This window comes from Gracilinanus agilis, chromosome 1, assembly GCF_016433145.1.
Source record: "Gracilinanus agilis isolate LMUSP501 chromosome 1, AgileGrace, whole genome shotgun sequence".
NCBI classification, from domain to species: Eukaryota; Metazoa; Chordata; class Mammalia; order Didelphimorphia; family Didelphidae; genus Gracilinanus; species Gracilinanus agilis.
Window position 1 is genome coordinate 21,492,634 of NC_058130.1, and position 18,825 is coordinate 21,511,458.

Here is an 18,825-nt window from a genome sequence, read left to right on the forward strand (position 1 = left end):
CTTTCTTTCTTTCTTTCTTTCTTTCTTTCTTTCTTTCTTCTTTATCTCTCCTTCCTTCCTTCCTTCCTTCCTTCCTTCCTTCCTTCCTTCCTTCCTTCCTTCCTTCCTTTGCCACAATGCTTGGCACCTAGTAGGCACTTAATAGATGCTTTTGATTGATTTTCGGGAGGCCAGGTAAGATAAAATCATTTGACCTCCAAATTTCACAACAGGATCCAATGGAGAGTGCTTGAGGGTAGGCTCATTTCTATCTTTGTCTCTTAGGACCCTACACAATGCCTGGCACCTAGGAAGCAGTTAATGCATTTTTGTGTTGAAGCCTCAAGGGTGACGTTGGGGCTTCTGCTAATTCTGCAGCTATTCCACAGCTTCCTCCACTCTCTTTCAGCGTCAGAACCTTGGGAGGCTGAAGGGCGTCGATGGAGCTGACGGCCATCAGAGGTGGGGCGCTTTCTTCCCCACTCGTTGATCTCATGTACCTGGGGGGGCTCCCTCTCTGGATCAGGGCCCATCTATCGAATAACAATTCACCCTCTATCAAGCCCCTGTGGTGTGCCCATTCCAGTGTGAGCTCCTCGAGGGCAGGGACTTTTGTATTTGTATTCCCGGAACTCAGCACCATCCCTGGCACATAGTAGGCACTTGGCTGATTGCCAGGCACTATACGAGGCATTAAGGACCCCAAACCAAAATGGTCTCTGCCTTCCAGGAGCATCTGTTCTGGGTCAGAAGAGGCTCGGCAGCCATCTCTCCTCTCTGGATCTTGCTTTCCTTAGATGGGGCCAGACTTTGCCTTCGATCCATGATTCCAAGCCCAGCTTGGGACAAGTGGGAGTTCTTCAGAGACCTTAAAGCATGTTGTGCCCAGATGACTTTGTTAACTCCTCTTGTTTGCTGGCAAAGTCTGGAAAGCTTTCGGGCCAAGGGGATCCGGTTTGTTTTAGTTCCGTAACATTTTATCCCCCCCCCCAATTATACATAAACCCATTTTTAAACATTCATTTTCTAACATCAAGGAGAGCTGTTTAAAGAAACCTTTTCCTATCCCAGGAAGCCTCCGTTTCTCCAGTTCACCCTTGAATAGACAGAAGCCTGGGCACCTTAGTTAGCAGGATGTTATCCTAAAGCCTGGCTGCCATGTTTGGGGATCCTCAGAGCTGTTTGGTAGCTCCAGGAAAGCCAACAGCTCCCTCCTCAGAGGGAGAAGAGGTGTTAGGATCTAAAATATAGAGCTGAAAAGTCAGGACTAACTCTTTCATTTTACAGATGAAGAAACTGAGGCCCAGAGAGATAGATGACTTGTCTAAGGTCATGCAAATAGTTAAGTGGCAGAGGAAGGACTTGAACTCAGGCCTTTTGACTCCAATTTGAACCCATTTTCTACTCCCCCAAACTCCCTGCCTTCAAAGATTCTACTTTTGAGGGGAGACAATAATTAAATAACAAAATCTACACAATGAAGGCAAAATAATTTTGGGGAGAGTAGAAGAACATAGACAAATGGAGGATTTAGGAATCTGGGCGCCATCTCAATATAACAAGGCTTTATTGATTTGAAATTGGCCTGGCAAACCACTCTAAGAAGTGAGAATAACCACATTCATCAGTTTGCCAATTTCTTCTGGATCTCCTCTTTATTACTTAAAAAAACCCCTTACCTTCTGTCTTAGAATCAATACTAAGTATTAGTCCCAAGGCAGAAGAGGAGTAAGGGCTAGGCAATGGGAGTTGAATGACTTGCCCAGGGTCACACAGCTAGGAAGTGTCTGAGGCCAGATCAGAACCCAGGACCTTCCTGGCACTCTATCCACAGAGTCACTGAGCTGCCTCTCCCTCTCTATGACTTTCGAAAATTAATTTTATCGGTGTCTTTTGTTTTTACATTGTCTACTTTCTTGGTCCGCCTCCACTCGCCCCGAGAGCCATTCCTTATAACAAGTACTATTTTTTTAAAGAAAAGGAGGAAGAAGAGAAGAAAAACTCAGCCAAACAGATCAATACATCCAGAAAAATCAGACAATATATTCAAGGAACGCCTCCCCCTCTCGGCCCTGGACTCTGCCCCCGATCTCTGCAAAGGGTAGATGGGGAGGAGTCTTCGACGAATGGTGCAAACTTGGCCCCAAAGGAGAGAGAGAGGAGAAGAAGCCTCCCTGAATGACACACTCCCACTTTATCCTGAATCTCTTCAGTTCAAGGCTGGAGATCCTCAGAGCTATCTGGCCGTGTTGGGAAGGCCAGCAACTCCCTCCTTGTAGTGGGAAGAGGTCTTGGGATCAGAGATAAAGAGCCCGAAGCTCAGAGCCAAGCCCTTTGTTGGACACACGGAGACACGGAGACCCAGAAAATTTGGCTGACTCGCCCAAGATCTTCCTATCTTCTTGGGCTCGTGGAAACCTGGCTCCTCGGGACAGGCTGTTTTCCTCGCTACTCTTTCCAGGACTGGCTGTTCTTCCTCTTCCCTTCCCTAGAACGCCGAGCCAGGAGGAGCTGAGTCCCAGTCACTCTCCTCGTCCCTCATGGCCATTTCTAACTCTCCCCAGCCTCCATCCTCAAGGACTTTGGGGATTCAAGCCATCCATCTTTATCACCTATTCCAAATCTTTATGGAGGTAGGAAGGTGTCTGTTACAGTGCTTAGAGCAGAAGACTCAAGTTCCAAAGCTGCCTCAGACACTTATTGGCTGTGTGGTTCCCAGGTAGTCACAGAAACCCAGCCTCAGTCTCCCCAGATGTAAAATGGGAATAATAGCACTAACATCCCATAGTGACTATGGGGGAAAACGAGATTATATGTGTAAAGCTATTTGTAAATTCTTAAATTGCTTTAAAAATGTTAGCTTTTGTTATTTATTATATAATATGTAATTATAATATAATAAAATCTAGATATTATTTTATTTATTATTATATTTAGATTTTATGCACAAGAATATATTACTATATACTATAATATGTAATTATAAATTGTATGTAATATATCATAATATATTAATAATTATAATCTAATATCTCTATATTATTTTATTTATTATTTATCTCTCTACATTTCCCCCTTCAGTAGAAGATAGGCTCCTTGAGAGAAGGGACTGCTTCATTTTGGCTTTCGTATCTCTAATCTCTGGCACAGTTCCCTAATAGAGGGCAGCCATTTAACAAGTGATTATTGAATTAAGTTGACTAGAGGGAGACAAATGAATTCCTCCATAAGGAATGAAGACTGTGAAGACCAGAGTATGAATCCTACCTCTGACCCTTACTAGCTGTGTGTCCTTGAGCAAGTCACTTCACCTGTTGGATTCTCTTCTGAGGCCCTTCTTCTACATGTAACAGTCAAGTATGCTAACTGTGCCCAAGACATTAAGTCTTTTTTTTTAGGAGTAATGTATGTAGTCAGGATTAGTTGAATCCATGACACAATACTGTAAGCATAATAATGAGCAAAAGAGAGGGCAGACAATTAAAAGAGAAGCCAAAAAGTTTTGAAGAAAAGAATAGAAGGAAGGGACCACAAAGGTCATCTAGTCCAACCCCCTAATTTTACAGAGGAGGAAACTGAGGCCCAGAGAGGGGAAGGGACTTGCTCAGGGGCACATAGGTAGTAAAGGGCAGAGCCAGAATTTGAATCCAGGTGCCCAAACTCCAAATTCAGTTTTCTTTCTATTCTTCACAAATAGTTCTTTATTAGAATAGTGAAGCATGCAGAAGGCTTGGCCAAGGGAAAGGAAATACAAAGATCTTGTCCCGCTGACCCCCTCCTGGATGGCAAAACCTTCACATCTTTAGAGTGGGTGCCTGAGAAGCAGGTATCAGGGGAAAGGCTGCAGAGAGCTTAGTGGTAGCCAAGAGTTTGAGCGTAGTAGGAGGAGCAGCAGGAAAGATACTGAATTTTACCCTGAAATAGAAGATGGCAAAATTGGCAGCAGAAACAGGAGGGAAGATGGCAGGAGAGAAGCAAGGGAGAACAATCGAGATTTACTAGATAGATCAGGGATCATTGGAGTCTGTCTCTCAAAGTGAATATTTTTATAGTAATATGAAAGAAAGACAGAGACAGACACAGAGACAGAGTCAGAGGCAGAGATTCAGAAAGAGACACACAAAGAGGGTAAAGCATAGTCAGAGAAGTAGAGAGAACGAGAGGAGAAAGAGGAGAGACAGAGAGAAATAGTAACAGAGAGAAAGAGAGAGGGAGATAGGGAGAGAGACAGAGACAGAGAGAGGGAGACAGAGACAGAGACAGAGACAGAGACAGAGAGAGGGAGACACAGAGAGAGGAGAGACAGAGATAGTGGCAGAGACAGAGATGGGGATGGGGTGGGGTGCAGAATGGCATAGAGAGTTAGCCTCCAAGCCAGGGAGACCTGGTTCAAGCCCTGTCTCAGACAGATAATGGCCATATGATCCTGGACAAATCACTGAATCCCTCAGTGCTCTAAACAATTATCTAAGACCGTAAGTTGTCAAGAAGATGTTGACAAACATTGACAGAGAGACTTTTCCTGACTTGAAGTTTCTTATACAATGAAATCCAGGACCTTTTCTGATAAAAAAAGGGAACGTTTTCCATGCATTTATTAAATCACATTATATCCTAATTGTTGGAAGGCCTGAATAAAATCTCAGACTGAACTCTCCCATCTCTGGGTCTAAAATTAAAAGAACCAAACCAAACAAATTAAGTCTTAAATAAAGTGGGGAGCCAAGGAGGATCTCAAGTGAAGTCCATTTGGAAAGGTCATGCCCTTTTCTAAGGGCAGCTTCCAAAGGATTAAACTCTGAGCTGGGCAGACAGAACAAGGTCACTCTTCTAGGCTTGCTGCCCTGGGTAACTGGAGATGGGTTTGTTTCTGACTTACCTGAGCCATTCATACTATGTTTCCCATTTTCATTGTGAAACCTGGACTGAGGAGAATATTCTTTCTGCAAAAACAGAGAAAGAAAAGTAAAGTAGGCAAGTTGTTTTCTCTCTCTCTCTCTCTCTCTCTCTCTCTCTCTCTCTCTCTCTCTCTCTCTCTCAGATGTGGGAGGAGGAGGATGGGGGGACAACTGAGGGGAGACATGCAGGGTCTTCGTGAATCCTCAAACCCTGGCTAATCTTCCCATTATTGCATCCCAAGATGGCTCTTTGGGAAGGAGAGGAGGGAGGGCTACTTTAGGGAAATGAAGGTGATGTCAAAACAAAGATATTAATAAAAATGATTTTTAAAAAAAGAAATAAGGTTGTACCCAGAGAATCATAGAGTCATGGATCCAGAGCTAGGAGGTAACTCAGAGGATATGTAGTCCAACCCACTCATGTTACAATTAAGAAACTGAAGCCTGGGGAAGATGGTCCAAATTACTTGGCCAAGGTCATACAATAGATTGCCCTGTTGCCTTTAGAACCAGGGAATCCTGGGAGCAACTAAGTGACTCAGTGGATTGAGACACAGACCTAGAGACAAGAGGTCCTGGGTTAACATCTGACCTTAGACACATCCTAGCTACGAGACCCTGGGAAAGTCACTTAACCCACATTGCCTGGCTCTTACCACTCTTCTGCTTTGGAACCAATATAATACGTTGATTCTAAGACAGAAGGTGAGGGTTTAAATAAAATAACCAAGGAATCCTGTGGTGAAATTCTTTTCCTCTTTCAAGGCCCCTTGGATATCACTGCCCCAACTTAGTAAACTTCCCACATAGCTTCATTTGAACAGCTTCTATGAGACTTGAGGACCTTGAAGTTGAAAGGGTCTTAAGAGAAAAACAGGAGCAAGGTGACTTTAGCCAGGGATGTTTGACTGGCTGCAAAGCATTTTCCAATAGAACCCATTTCAGGGAAATCTTCCAAATCTACACTGTCCATTTAGTAAAAATGAGGGTCCTACTTAAAATGTTGGTTCACCCAGCCTAGGAAGATTTAACTTCCTTAGTCAAAATCAGAAAGGAAGGACCCTTCTCTGCCAAAATATGCATAACAAAGATTTGGAAGCAAAGTGAGTGCCCAGGGATGGAGGAATGGCTGGACCAATGGTGGTAAACCAATGTAATAGATCATGATGTTGCCTTTAAGGTATAACAAATATGAGAAATTCAGAGAAACATGGGAAGAATTTGTCAACTGATGCAGCCTGATGTAAGCAAACCCAGGAAAACAATATGCAAATTGACTATAATATTGTAAATGAGGAGAATGATAAAACCAAACCAAGTGCTGTGTGACTGTAATGATTTATCATGATCTCCTAGAAGAGATAAGGAATTCAATACCCTCCTTTCAGAGGTGGATGGCTATGGGAGAGAAATGTGTCATAAACTCTTAGATAGTCACTATATTGATTGCTTTTGCTTAACTGCTTTCCTTTGGTACAAGAGAAGGATCACTGGGGCTGGGGTGGGGGTGGAAAGAGGTATATATGTGAAAATGACCAATATAAGAACAAAGAGAATCAATGGAAGTTTTAAAGAATGTAAGCTCCATCAGGGGAGGGACTATGCTTTCTCTCTCTGTCTCTGTCTCTTTGTCTCTCTGTCTATCTCTCTGTCTTTCTGTCTCTGTCTCTGTCTCTGTCTCTCTCTCTCTCTCCCCAGCCCCATTCATCACACTAGTCTTTTTATGATTAAAACCTAATAAAGTTCCTTGCCTATACTTAGGTACTTTAGAAATGCTCATTGAATTGAATGGACAACAGTAGAAAACATGCTAGAGACAGAATCTAGAAAGATAGACTTGTGCCACTTTGTCTACTTTTTTCTTTTCTCTAAGTGAGAAGTGCTTCCTCCCATCCACAAGTCTTTTTGATCATCAGTTTGCAAATGGCCCTGGCAAAGGCATTCTTCTTCAGCTATGGGTTGGACTAGATGGTTTCAGAGGCTCCTTTCCACTCGGAGTTTTGATTACTCTAACTATACCACTGCAAACAAACATGGATGCTATTGAGTGTTTTGGTCTTTGAAAGGAGGGATTACGTGTGGAAGAATTTTATTCAGAAAGTGGAATAGCTATTTGTTCAAGAGGGAGCATAGTATTGTAGATAAAGGGCTGAAAAGCATCTTAGTTAGAAATCATCTAACTCAACTCTCATTTTGTAGATTAGGTAAACTGAGGCACAGAGCTGTCAAGTAATTTACTCAAAGACACATAACAAATAAGTGGTAGAGTCAGGATTTGAATCCAGGTCCTTTTACTCTGAAGCCAGTACTTCTTCCATTGCACCATGTATTAGACCACAAAGTTCTAAACTTATGATATAGTGTATGTTAAGCCACGTATTCCATTTCTGGTCCCCCATTAACTGTTGCTGGGCTGAGTGACAGAAGGGAGATATCATTAAGCTCTGACTGCATTAGAATCACAAATCGGCAATTTCATAACAGGTGACTATCAGAGCTTGGCGTGCAACAAGAAATGGCTTGTGTGTTCCTGCCAACTCTTCCGTGCCTAAGAGAAATCAGAGTCATTTTACATTTGGCAAAGTTCCAGAAATGAAAGCTAGTCATTTCCCTTTAAATCCAAAAACCTTAAAGAAGGAAACATCTCTGACGCCTGGAGGTAAATGGATTGGTGAGTAAAGATGGCGGCTTGGCTTTGACTGCCAAGCCAAGGTGCTTGCTTGCTCCCTTTGACTGCCCTGGGCTGGATGGAGTGGCAGGACCTTGGGGAGTGACCAGGAATGCAGGCTCTGGCTCCCACTTTGGGAGACTTAGTTGGCCAACAAGCATTTGTTCAGCACCTCAGTGCTGAGGATATAAAGGAAAAGGAAAACAAGCCAGCCCTGCCCTCGAGGAGCTCCCCTTCTAATGGGGGAGGCGACAGGGGGTAACGAGGTCCATGCACAGGATGTACAGGAGAGAGTCTCAGAGAGAAGGGAGTGGGAGTGGGGAGGGAAAGGAGTTGTTCGACTGAAAGTGGGTCTTTCCAGAAGGTAAGATTTGAGCTGAGACTTGAGGGATGCTGGGAAAGTCAGAGTGGAAATGGGGATGGAGAGGAGGCGAAAAGGCATGGAGATAGATCATGTCATATTATATGTAGGGAACAGCAAAGAGGTCAGGGTCTCTGGATCATGGAGTTGGGGAGGGGAAGGATGAGCTAGAAGACTGGAAAAGTCGGAAGGAGTCAGTTTGCAGAAGACCTTAGAAGCTAAACAAGTGACTTTATATTTGATGCTGGAGTTATTAGGGAGCCAGAGGAATTTACTGAATAGGGCAAGTGGCAGGGTCTATCATCCTAGCTGGCGATATGCCATGGGAGAACCAATTGGGGTGTATATAATTAAAAAAAATTTTATTTTAAATATTTTCCCATAGTTACATATTTCATGTTCTTTCCCTCTCCTCCAAATCCCTCTAAGCCCCCTTAGCCGATGCACAATTGCACTGGGTGTTGCATGTATCATTGATCAAGACCTAATTCCATATTATTGATAGTTGGACTAGAGTTATCGTTTAGTGTCTACATGGGGATATATATTTTATAAAGAGGAAAGAAGATTTTGGGGCACCTGGCACAGAGTTAAGATGTTTTCTAATACATGAATGGCTGTTTCATGGAGGAGAGATTAGCCAGATTCTGTTTGGCTCCAGGGGGCAGGACTTAGAGCACTGAGTAGCAGTCGCAAGGAGAAAAACCGGTTTGATTTAAGGAAAAAATTCCTAACTAAAGGTGTCTTGTCGGCAAAGTGGATAGAGTGTTCGATTTGGAGTTAAGATCTGAGTTCAAATGCGACCATAGATATTTATCAACTGTGTGACCCTGGGTAAGTCACTTAAGCTCTGTCTGCCTCAGTTTCCAAATCCTTAAAGTGAGGACAATAATAGCACCCAAACATCAAGGTTGTTGTAAGGATCAAATGAGAGAATAGTTGTGAAGTGCTTTGCAAAAGTGCTCTATAAATGCTAGCGATTATTAGTAGGTGGGAGAGACCTTAGAGGCCATCTGGTTATATCAAGATGAAATAGGTTACTTTAGAGAGATCTTCATCAAAGGTTAGACAACAAGTGTGTTGTGTGTACTGTAGAGGACTTTTCTAGAAAATGCTTAGCATTGAAGAATTTGGAGATTCTATGATGTCAGCATCCTAGGAAGTCAAGAGAAGCAGCTGTTTATTGTCTCACAAATGGACATCTTGCCCATCTTTAGCCATAAGAGTCTTCAAGGAAAAGAAATCCAAAATATATTTAGAATGAATGCAGAATTAGTTTTTGATAATTCTTTAGACTTGGAGAGATTGGCAGGGGTTGGGAAATCTAGAAGCCTTGGTGAAGATGCCAAATAAATACGTGAGGTAGGGACAAATGTTACTAGTTGGGAACTAGAAAGCGTCAAGTCTGATGATGAAGTCTTGACTTGGTCAAAACACTGGAGCTGTTTGGTTTACAGGTAAACCAAGTCAAGAAGTATTTCAGAGCACCTACTATGTGCTAGGCATTGTGCCAAGCCCTGGGGATACGAGGAAAGTCAAAAGACAGTCCCTGAACTCAAGGAGCTCACAGTCTAACTTGGGGAGGCAACATGCCAATAACTATGTACAAACACACTGCAGACAGGATAAATTAGAGCTAATCAACAGAAGGAAAGCACCAGAATTAAGGGGGATCTAGAAAGGCTTCTTGTAGAAGGTGGGACTTGATGGAAGGAAGTCAAGGAAGTCAGGAGGCAGAGATGAAGAGGGAAAGCATTCCAGGCACGAAGAACAACCAGTACAAATGCCCCAAATCAGGAGATGGAGTATCTTGTATGAAGAATTCCAAGTGAGCTGCTCCATCACAGAGTTCATGAAATTTAGAGAAGAGGAAAGTGACTATAGGCTGATGTACAGTCTAGACTCGAGGAGGGTAGATTTCACAGAAAGTAGGGGTAGGATCTAATAATCTTTCTGGAGAAGTTGGCCCAGGAGGATTTGGAAGCTCTCAAGAATGAAATTTGGGGTCCCAGACAGAAATTATTCTGATGATGAGGAAAAATGGAAACTACTAAAAAAGACAAATGTGGATGAACAAGGAAGATATTATAGGATCATAGATTTAGAGCTGGAAATGACTTTAAATGCCATCCAGTTCAACTCTCCTCAGTTTACAGATGAGGAAACTGAGTCTGAGGGAAGTCAAGTTGAAGTTAGTAAGCAGCAGAGACAGGATTTGAATTCAGATCTTTCTGATTCCAAGATCAGCCTCCTTTGCCTTGTAACATCTAGCTGCCTGATAACTCAATTTTGAAAGATTTACGAGATAAGCAAAGTTAAGTCACTGAGGAAAACTGGTCCCATGCCAGGAGTGCTAGCACCAGGATGAGCTGAGTTTGGCAAAGGATGTTAAGGACAGCCAGAAGCCCATCTGGAAGCTATGATGAAAGAAAGAAGATTATGGAAATATTGGGTTCACTGTATGGGGGTGGATAGAAAGTGGATAAAGCAGGATAGAGAGAAGGCTGAATGATCCTACTCTTACTCAGTTTTCTCTTCCAAATCAGGATTCAATTGATTATTTTGTTATTAGTCTAGACTTAGGAAAGTGATGGAGACAATGCTAAGAATGTAGATTAAACTTAAAATATGCTGTGCATACATCTTCTCCCTCCTACCCCCCCCCCCCCCAGAGCTGTTTGCTAAGTATTTGCCAGCACATTCTTGGCTATAGCTGATATTTGTAGCCTGTGAGACATTTGACATATTAGCATTTCATTTAATCCTTACAGTGGCCCTATGAACCATATATTATTATTCCCATTTTACAGATGAGGAAATGGAAAGTCAGAGAAGTTAAATCCCTGAGCAAGAGTTGTACAATTGGATGTCTGGGCAGGAACCAAACCCACCTCTTTCTTACTCCAAGCCCAGCACTCTATCCACTGCCTCTCATAATCACAGAAATGCTATAGTCACAGTTTACTTAGGTGAGGTATTGGACAAAATCCCTCACTCTTTCTTCATGGACAAGATGAAGAAATGTGGGCTAGATGACAGTACAGTGTGGTCGATTTAGATCTGACTAAACAAAGAGTAGTCATCAATGGACCAAGATCAATTTGGATGCAAGTCTCTCATGGATCTCACAGGGATGTCTCCATAGTTTTGGGTTCTTCATTTTTATCATTGCCATGAGAGAAGGCACAGACATGAATCTCAGAGGTCAGCTAGTACATGAAATAATAGTCTGGATTAAAAAAAAGAGATCTTGACAGGCTGTAGCATCTAAGGAGTTGACATTTAGTAGAGATAAATATTAAATTCTTCTCTTGAGTTGAACACACCAATTCCACATATCCAGAAGAGGAGATAGCTGGCTAGAGATAGCTGGCTAGAGAATCAGAGTCTTTATTGATTTGGGGCTACTAAGGACTCCCTGGGGTAAGAGGGGGCTGTAGTAGAGCCAAAGCTCATTAGCTACCTAGATCCATCTCAAGAGTTTCAGTGCCCAGGAGCAGGTAAAGAAGAGCCTCGCCAGGAGGACTGGGCTCATTTTGGGGTACCCCATTTTGAGCAGTATATTATATACTGGAGAATGTCCAGAGGAGAGTGATTAGGATGACACGACCATTGGAGAATACACTGTATAGGACCGTGATGATAAACCTATGACACAAGTGCCAAAGACGGCACACAGAGGTCTCTCTGCGCCTCATTGCCTGCCAGAGTTAGTTACTAGAAAGACAGAGGGATTTGGGTGGAGCTGCTCCCTTCCTCCTCTCCACGGCACCTCCCCACCCCTCTGCCCAGCAGTCCAATGGAAGTGCTTGTCCCTTCCCTGAGTGGAGCGCTTGGGCCACTCCCCTCCCCATCTCCCTCCCCTGTCTGGAGAAAAGAGGGGGCAGCAGCCCTTAGTCTCTGGGAGGGGGGAATGGGGCACACAGCACGTGGCCTCTAAAAGGTTTGCCATCACTGGTATAGGATCAGGCCAAGGTGCTAGGCTTATTTAGCCAGAAAAGACATAGGAATGAAAGGAATCTTCCTGTATTTGAAGGATCGTCATGTGAAAGATGGATATCTTGGTCTGCTTAGTCCCAGAGGGCAGAACAAGGAGCAAGGAATGGGTAGAAGTTGAAAAGAAGACTTGATATAAGGAAGAAAAGCCCCGATACACTTGCTCGTTCCTAGAGTACCCAAAAGTAGAGTGGGCTGTCTTGGAGAGTGTGAGATTCTCCAACAGTCGCTTGCTAAGAGTACTTTTGAAGGATGCTGTTCAGGCTCAGCTTAGCCTCAGTCGCCTGTTGGGTCCCATCCAATTCCGAGTTTCCATGATTGCTCTGACTCATATTCCAGGAACACATTTACTGCCTCTCCTGGAGACGATAACAATATAGGCTGGCTTTCACAAGCCCCTGTACTTGTACAAAAATGCCAGACTCAGTTGGGAATGTGATTTGGGCTGCTCTTACAGTTACCAGAGTGTTGTGGAGGAGAAGAGAGAAGAAAAGAGAAAAGTTGGGAAAGAGAGAACCCCACTGTTCCAAGGGAACACTTCCAGGGGCTCCGGAGCCAGCAGCGAGTGCGTAGTCGCTTCAGGGGTCCAGCCTCCTCTGCCACGTCATTGCATTAGAGAACTTTGGGTATTATTGACTTCCCTGATAGACGTTTATCAGCCAAGGTTTAGTATCCGGGGAGTGGGGGAAAACCTGATCCACCCTTTCCTGATCCATTCATTTTATCAACTGGGCCTGTCCCCAGGCTGTTCTATGTCTAAGAAGAAAGTGGGGTGTCAGATTTTCCAAATGCAGGGGCCTGGGCTGATGCCCTCCGGAGCTCTTGGGGCACGAATAATAGAAATCCTGAACAATTTGCTTCAGGACTCGATCTCTTGGGCTCAAAAATCAAGATACTTTTCTTCAGTGCCTCCTCCTCCTCCTCTTCCTCCTCTGGAGACCATCAGATGATCCTTTCGAAGGTTCTTTGAAGAAAAAGCCCCAACCCAGAGAATTGTTTGGGTTCAGAGCTACAGTTACATCTGGCTTGTATCGGATTCCTTCAGCTGCAATGTGGTAATGAGGTCACCATCTTCGAGTAAGGAAAGCCTCCCAAATCTCAGTCTCCAGGGTCGTCTCACTGTCCCTTTCCCGTCAGGCTCCCTCTCAGGTTCCCGTGCCCCAGAAAATGCCCCTCTGGGAGTCTTTCTCCAGCCAGGGCAGCTTTTACTCTCACCAAGGGAGTGGGAAAGATGCCACCCACTCTGCTGGGCAGCGAAAGCAGCCGGCATCCTTTGCTCCTTGATGGTCTGGGGCTCAGCAGGGGCATTCCTTGGCAGCTCCGGCACGATGTATGCTTTCTGCCCTGACTTTGGGGGCATCTCCTTTCCCGTTATCCCCTCCTGGACTTTGCTATTGTCGACTAGAGAAGGAGCTCTTCTTTTTAGGCAGAGTTGCCTGAGAGGTTGGTGTCGTCGAAAGAAGTGACCCGCAAGTATTTACGAAACTCCTGTGTGCGAGCCTCCGTGCTAGGCGCTGAGCGCACAAAGGCAAAACTGAAACGATTCTCTGTCCCCAAGGAGCTCACAGTCTGCTCACCAAAAGCAAAAGCCTTTGGCCTGAGCAGCCGTGACAAGAAATGTTTTCAATGTTTTTGTAGGAAGTACAAGGGGGCCGGATGACGGAATTTACATAGCTTAGGTAAGACATAGTTCCTGCCTTCAAGGAGTTTTCTGTCTGGAAACTAGCATTTATAAAGCACTTAAAGGCTTACAAATGACAAATATTATCTTATTTGATACTCACAACAACCTTGTGAGGTAGATGCTATTAGGATGCTCATTTTACAGATTTAGAAACCGAGGCAGAAGAGGTTAAATGACTTGCCCAGGGTCACACAGCTAGTACTCAGGTCTTTCTGACTCTAGGTTCAGTGTTCTCTCCATTGTGCCTGCTAGCTGATGCCAGCCTGGGCAGATGAAATGCACAGAGTAAGTTCAATGGAGAATTATAAGACTGAGAGCTCTGTGAGATCTGAGGGAGAAGATGATTTCTCAAGAAGAAGGATCAATGAAGGCTCCTTGGAGGAGGTGATGTTTGAATTGAGCTTTAAAGGATGGATAGGGAGGCAGCTGGGTAGCTCAGTGGATTGAGAGTCGGGCCGAGAGACAGGAGGTCCTGGGTTCAAATCTGGCCTCAGACACTTCCCAGCTGTGTGACCCTGGGAAAGTCACTTGACTCCCATGGCCTACCCTCACCACTCTTCTGCCTTGGCAATACACAGTATTTACTCCAAGATGGAAGGTGAGGGTTTAAAAAAAAAAAGGATGGATAGGATGAACTGGAAAGACCTCCAAGAAGTGATGCAGAGTGAAATGAGCAGAACCAAGAGGACATTTTACACTGAAAGTGAAACATTGTGGAACGATCCAATGTAATGGACTTTAGTACTAGTAGTAATGCCAGGACATTCCTGAGGGACTTAGGAGAAAGAACACTCTCCACATTGAGAGAAAGAACTGTGGGAGCAGAAACACAAAAGCAAAACAATATGACCTGTCCCTTATTACTTGTTTACATGGGTATATGATCTGGGGTTTTGGTAAAAGATTGCTCTACGGTAAAAATGAATAAAGTAGAAATAGGTATCAAGTGATAACACATATATAACCCAGGGGAATCGCTTGTCCGCTCTGGGAGTGGGGAGGGAAAGAAAATCAATCATGGAAACATGGAAAAATATTTTTTTAAAAATAAAATAAAAATTTCAAATAAAAAAATAAAGGCTGGATAGGGATTAAAAGGATGAAGTAGGGAGTAGAGGAACATTCCAGCAGGGGAAGTAGTTGGAGCAAAGGCAGGAGGCCAAAGAGCGCCGGTTGTGTTTGTAGGGGCGATGAAGGAAGGCAATGAAACAAAACTGGGAAAGGAGGGTGAAGGGGGAATTTGGAGGGTTTCAAATGCCAAGCAGAATAGTTTGGACTTCATTAGTTTCCCAAAGGGGGTCACAAAGAATCAGGCACGACAGAAAACAACTGAATAACAACAACTAGGCGGAACCGCTGAATGTTTTTTGGGCAGAAGAAGGATTATTTGGCAATGGCATGAAATGGTGCCAATTTTCAGAAGGGAGAGGAGGAAGAAGCTTCCATAAGGAAGTTATCAGAAGTGTCCAGGTGGGTGGTAATGAAGGCTGGCACTAGAGTGTTGGCAGTGGGAAGAGAAAGGAGGGGACTGAAGTGAAACCCAAGAAGCTGGCACTGTGTAGTTGAAAGAATGCTGAGATTGGAGGTAGGAAACCTTGGTTGCAGCCCTGTCTCTGCTAATTATTAATTGTAGATCAGGGGCCAACCTCTTCGTTCGTTGGAGTTTAAGTTTTCTTATGTAAGATGTATTTCTATGTAAGAGATTGGGACTGGGCTCAAAGATATGGACAGTTCCTTTCCAGCTCTGAATTCAGTCCTTCCAGGTTGGGGAGATGATATCGAATGAACCTAGAAACTCTTTGGATGTTAAAGGATTGGATAAAGGAAGGAGCCATGGGAACCTCAAAGTTACAAACATGGCGGACTGAATGAATGGTGGTGCCTCAGGCAGAAATGATGAAGAAAGAAAGATTGGGGAAAGATAACTTCCTCCAATTTAGACCTGCTGAATTTGAAGACATCCAGGCAGGGAAGTCCTGGAGACAAGTAGAGGCATAGTGTCTAGAGCTCAGGGCTGGAGAAAGGGTTGGCTCGTCAATCCAGTGCTGGAAGGGAGGTCCTATGTAGTCCAACCCAACCTTAAAGGCAAGGAACGCTGTCTCTTAGAGGCCAAATGACTTGTCCAATGTCACACAGATAGGGAGTTTCAGTGAAGGGATTTTAATCTAGGTCTTCTCAACTGAGTCCCTATGCTCTTTCTCCATCACCATACTGCTTCCTTATAAGAGGTTGTTGAAGTCTTTGGGGGTGCTTGCTAAGGAAGTAGAAGTCAAGGGAGAAGAGAAAATGGTGTTCATATGATAGAATGATGTTGTGGGGAGATAGGAAAGGAATGGAAAACCAGGAGGTTAGGCAGAATAGTGGTTAGAAGGAGAATCATCCATTTAGAGCTTTGAAGTCCTCTATTTCACCCCCTTCCCCCCATATTTTATAGATGAGAAAGCTAAGGCCCAGAGAGCTTAGTTAACTTGGTCAAGGTAACACAAATGGTAACTAGCAGAGCTAGGTTTTGAACCCAGGTCCTGTGCCAATAGCTATGGCAGCTAGATGACACATTTATAGAATCTAGAGTCAGGAAGCCTTGAGTTCAAATCCAGCCACAAACATATATTAGCTATGTGACCCTATAGACAAATTATTTAATCACGTTTTGACATAGTTTCCTCATATGTAAAATGGGGATAATAATAGCACCCACCTCCTGGGGTTGTGGTAAGGATTAAATGAAATAATATTGTAAAGTGCTTAAAGCAGTGCCTGGCACATAGTAAGTGTGTATTCCCCTTTCTCCTACAAAGGAAGCCAATTATATGTAGTATAATGGATAAAGCATCAGATATGGAGTCAGGAAGACCTGAGTTTGTATCTGGCCTCAGTCACAAGCTGTGTGACCCTGGGTAAGACACTGCCTGCCTTAATTCCTTCACATGAAAAATGGAGTTCATAACAGCATCCATCTCCCAGATTTCTTTTGAGGATCAAACAAGATAATATTTTGCTGTGCTTGGCACATAGTAGGCACCTAATAAATTCTCCTTCCCTTTCCTGCCCTGTGTTCCAAGTCCATTGCTTTCCCCCCTAGACCATACCATCTCCTGGCCAGTGTCAAAAGCTATAGAGAAGTCCCTGTTGACTCAAGCAAGGAAACTCAGTTATGGTGCTGTCAATTATACCAGACTGGCCAGAATTAGACTAGTCCTCAGAGCTCAAATATTCAGAGCTCAGCATTTGCAGAGATGTTTGTGAGAAAAAATAGAGACATGTCTCGCTTTATGCAATCCAAATGCTCTCAGGTGACTATGGTTCAAGATGCATTTATTATCCCCATTTGGAAATCTAATGAAGTCCAAACTACTCAGCTTGGCAATCAAAACTTTCCAAAAGTCCTCTATCACCCTCTTTCTAGCCCAGCCCTTACCTTCTTCTGCCTTGGAATCTATACTTGTATTGATTCTAAGATGGAAGATAAGGGTTAAAAAGAAAGAGAGAGAAAGAAAGAGAGAGAGAGGAAGAGAGAAAGGAAGGAAGGAAGAGAGAAAGGAAGAGAGGAAGGAAGGGAGGAAGGAAGGAAGAATGAGAAAGGAAGAAAGAAAGGAAGGAAGGACGGAAGGAAGGAAGGAAGGAAAGAAGAGAAAGATGATAAAGGGGAATAGTTTTCAAGAAACCTGTGAAGATTTGTTTGAATTGAGATTGAGTGAAGAGAGCAGGATGAGGAGAACAATTTATATCATGAAACATTATAAAGGAAAATATCTTTGAAAGATTTGAGAACTCTGATCTAGAAGAGGGCCATTCATAAGTCCAGAGAACCTGACATGCTAATCACCTCCTGGCCAAATAGGAATAGACTCAAGGCACAGAATGAGACAGACATTGTTTTCAGACAAGACTAAGGTGGAAATTTGTTTTACTTGACTATGCATATTTGTACAAGAGTGTTCTTTCCTTTCCTTTCCTTTCCTTTCCTTTCCTTTCCTTTCCTTTCTTTTTTTCATTGTGGGGCATGGAGGGAGAGAGAAGAAAATACTTTTTTATTGTAGAAAAATAATTTTATTACAAAGCAGCTATTGAACAGAAGAGTTGGAGGGTGGGCATAATACAGCCAGAGGAACCCCTGCATAGGTGACTCCAAAGGATGTTGCTATCCATTCCTGTCCCCCAATAAAATCCATAAGGAGGAGCTTTTGTGCTTGGGGGAAATTTAGTTGAAAAAGGAGGACCCCAGAATACTGCTCTGAGGGTGGGAGGAGACAGACCCAAGGATGTTGCCTCTCCCACCCACCCCTGTAAATGAAGACTCTTTGCTGGGGATGCCTGAAGCTGGGATGGGGAAGGGGGAGGGGTATCAACCTTCTGAATTTAACTAAATGTTTCTGCTAACTAGAGAGAGACAATGGAGCACAGAAGATGGAGAATCAGCTTCCAGTCCTGCTTTAGATACATATAGGCTGTGTGACTCATGGCACATGATTTATCCTCTCTGATCCCCCAGAAATGCTCTGAAGCCCTCTGCTACAGAACAGATGTTGAACTACCTTGGCAGGAGTTACTTCACTAGAGAGACCCCCACCCCCAAGGAGAGCATTGAGTGAGACCCCCAACCCAACCTCGACACAGAACACCTTTGCTTAGATGTTGAGTTTAGTTCTTTTACTGCAGGAATAAAAATGCTTTCAGCAGAGCAGGGGGTAGGTTATGGGATTTGGAGCAAGAATGGTCTGAATTCGAATTCTGCCTCAGGCTTATGGGCTGTGTGAGGCACATCATCTGCCTCAGTTTCCTCATCTGTAAAACGCAGAGGTTGGACTCAACGGCCTCTGAGGAACTCTCCATCTTCACATTTACGATGCTAGGATGACTCTTTACAAGCCACACAACCTCTCTGGACTTTAGTTTCTTTGTCTGAATAATGGAGCCATTCATTGGACTTGTGGAGGTGCCTCGAAAGCCCCTTCTGTCTCTAAGATCCCGGGACTCAAACTGTGGGTGCCCCGATGGTCTCGCTCTAGTTCCAGCTCTCTCTCCAGCACGCATTTGGGGTAAGCCGGCTAGGGCTGTGCCCTTTGCATCCCCGGCTTCCCCCAGGCCTCACTACGGGAGGGCTTAGGGGGTGGCTCCTGCCCGGCCCAGGTTTCTCTACCCATCCAGAGGAGGACAGGCAGCTGAGGCTCTTCGCATGGAGCTCTCTCTCTCTCTCTCTCTCTCTCTCTCTCTCTCTCTCTCTCTCTCTCTCTCTCTC

General features: G+C 44.0%; 1 protein-coding gene across 1 annotated transcript in view; it reads right to left on the reverse strand.

Moving 5' to 3' along the window:
- Nucleotides 1-18,825, reverse strand: part of FAM107A (family with sequence similarity 107 member A) — a 120,860-nt gene that overhangs the window by 24,458 nt on the left and 77,577 nt on the right. The window contains exon 2 of the mRNA XM_044656806.1: nucleotides 4,859-4,922. Within this exon, the coding sequence (XP_044512741.1) occupies nucleotides 4,859-4,922 (64 nt within the window). The remainder of the gene's footprint in view (nucleotides 1-4,858; nucleotides 4,923-18,825) is intronic.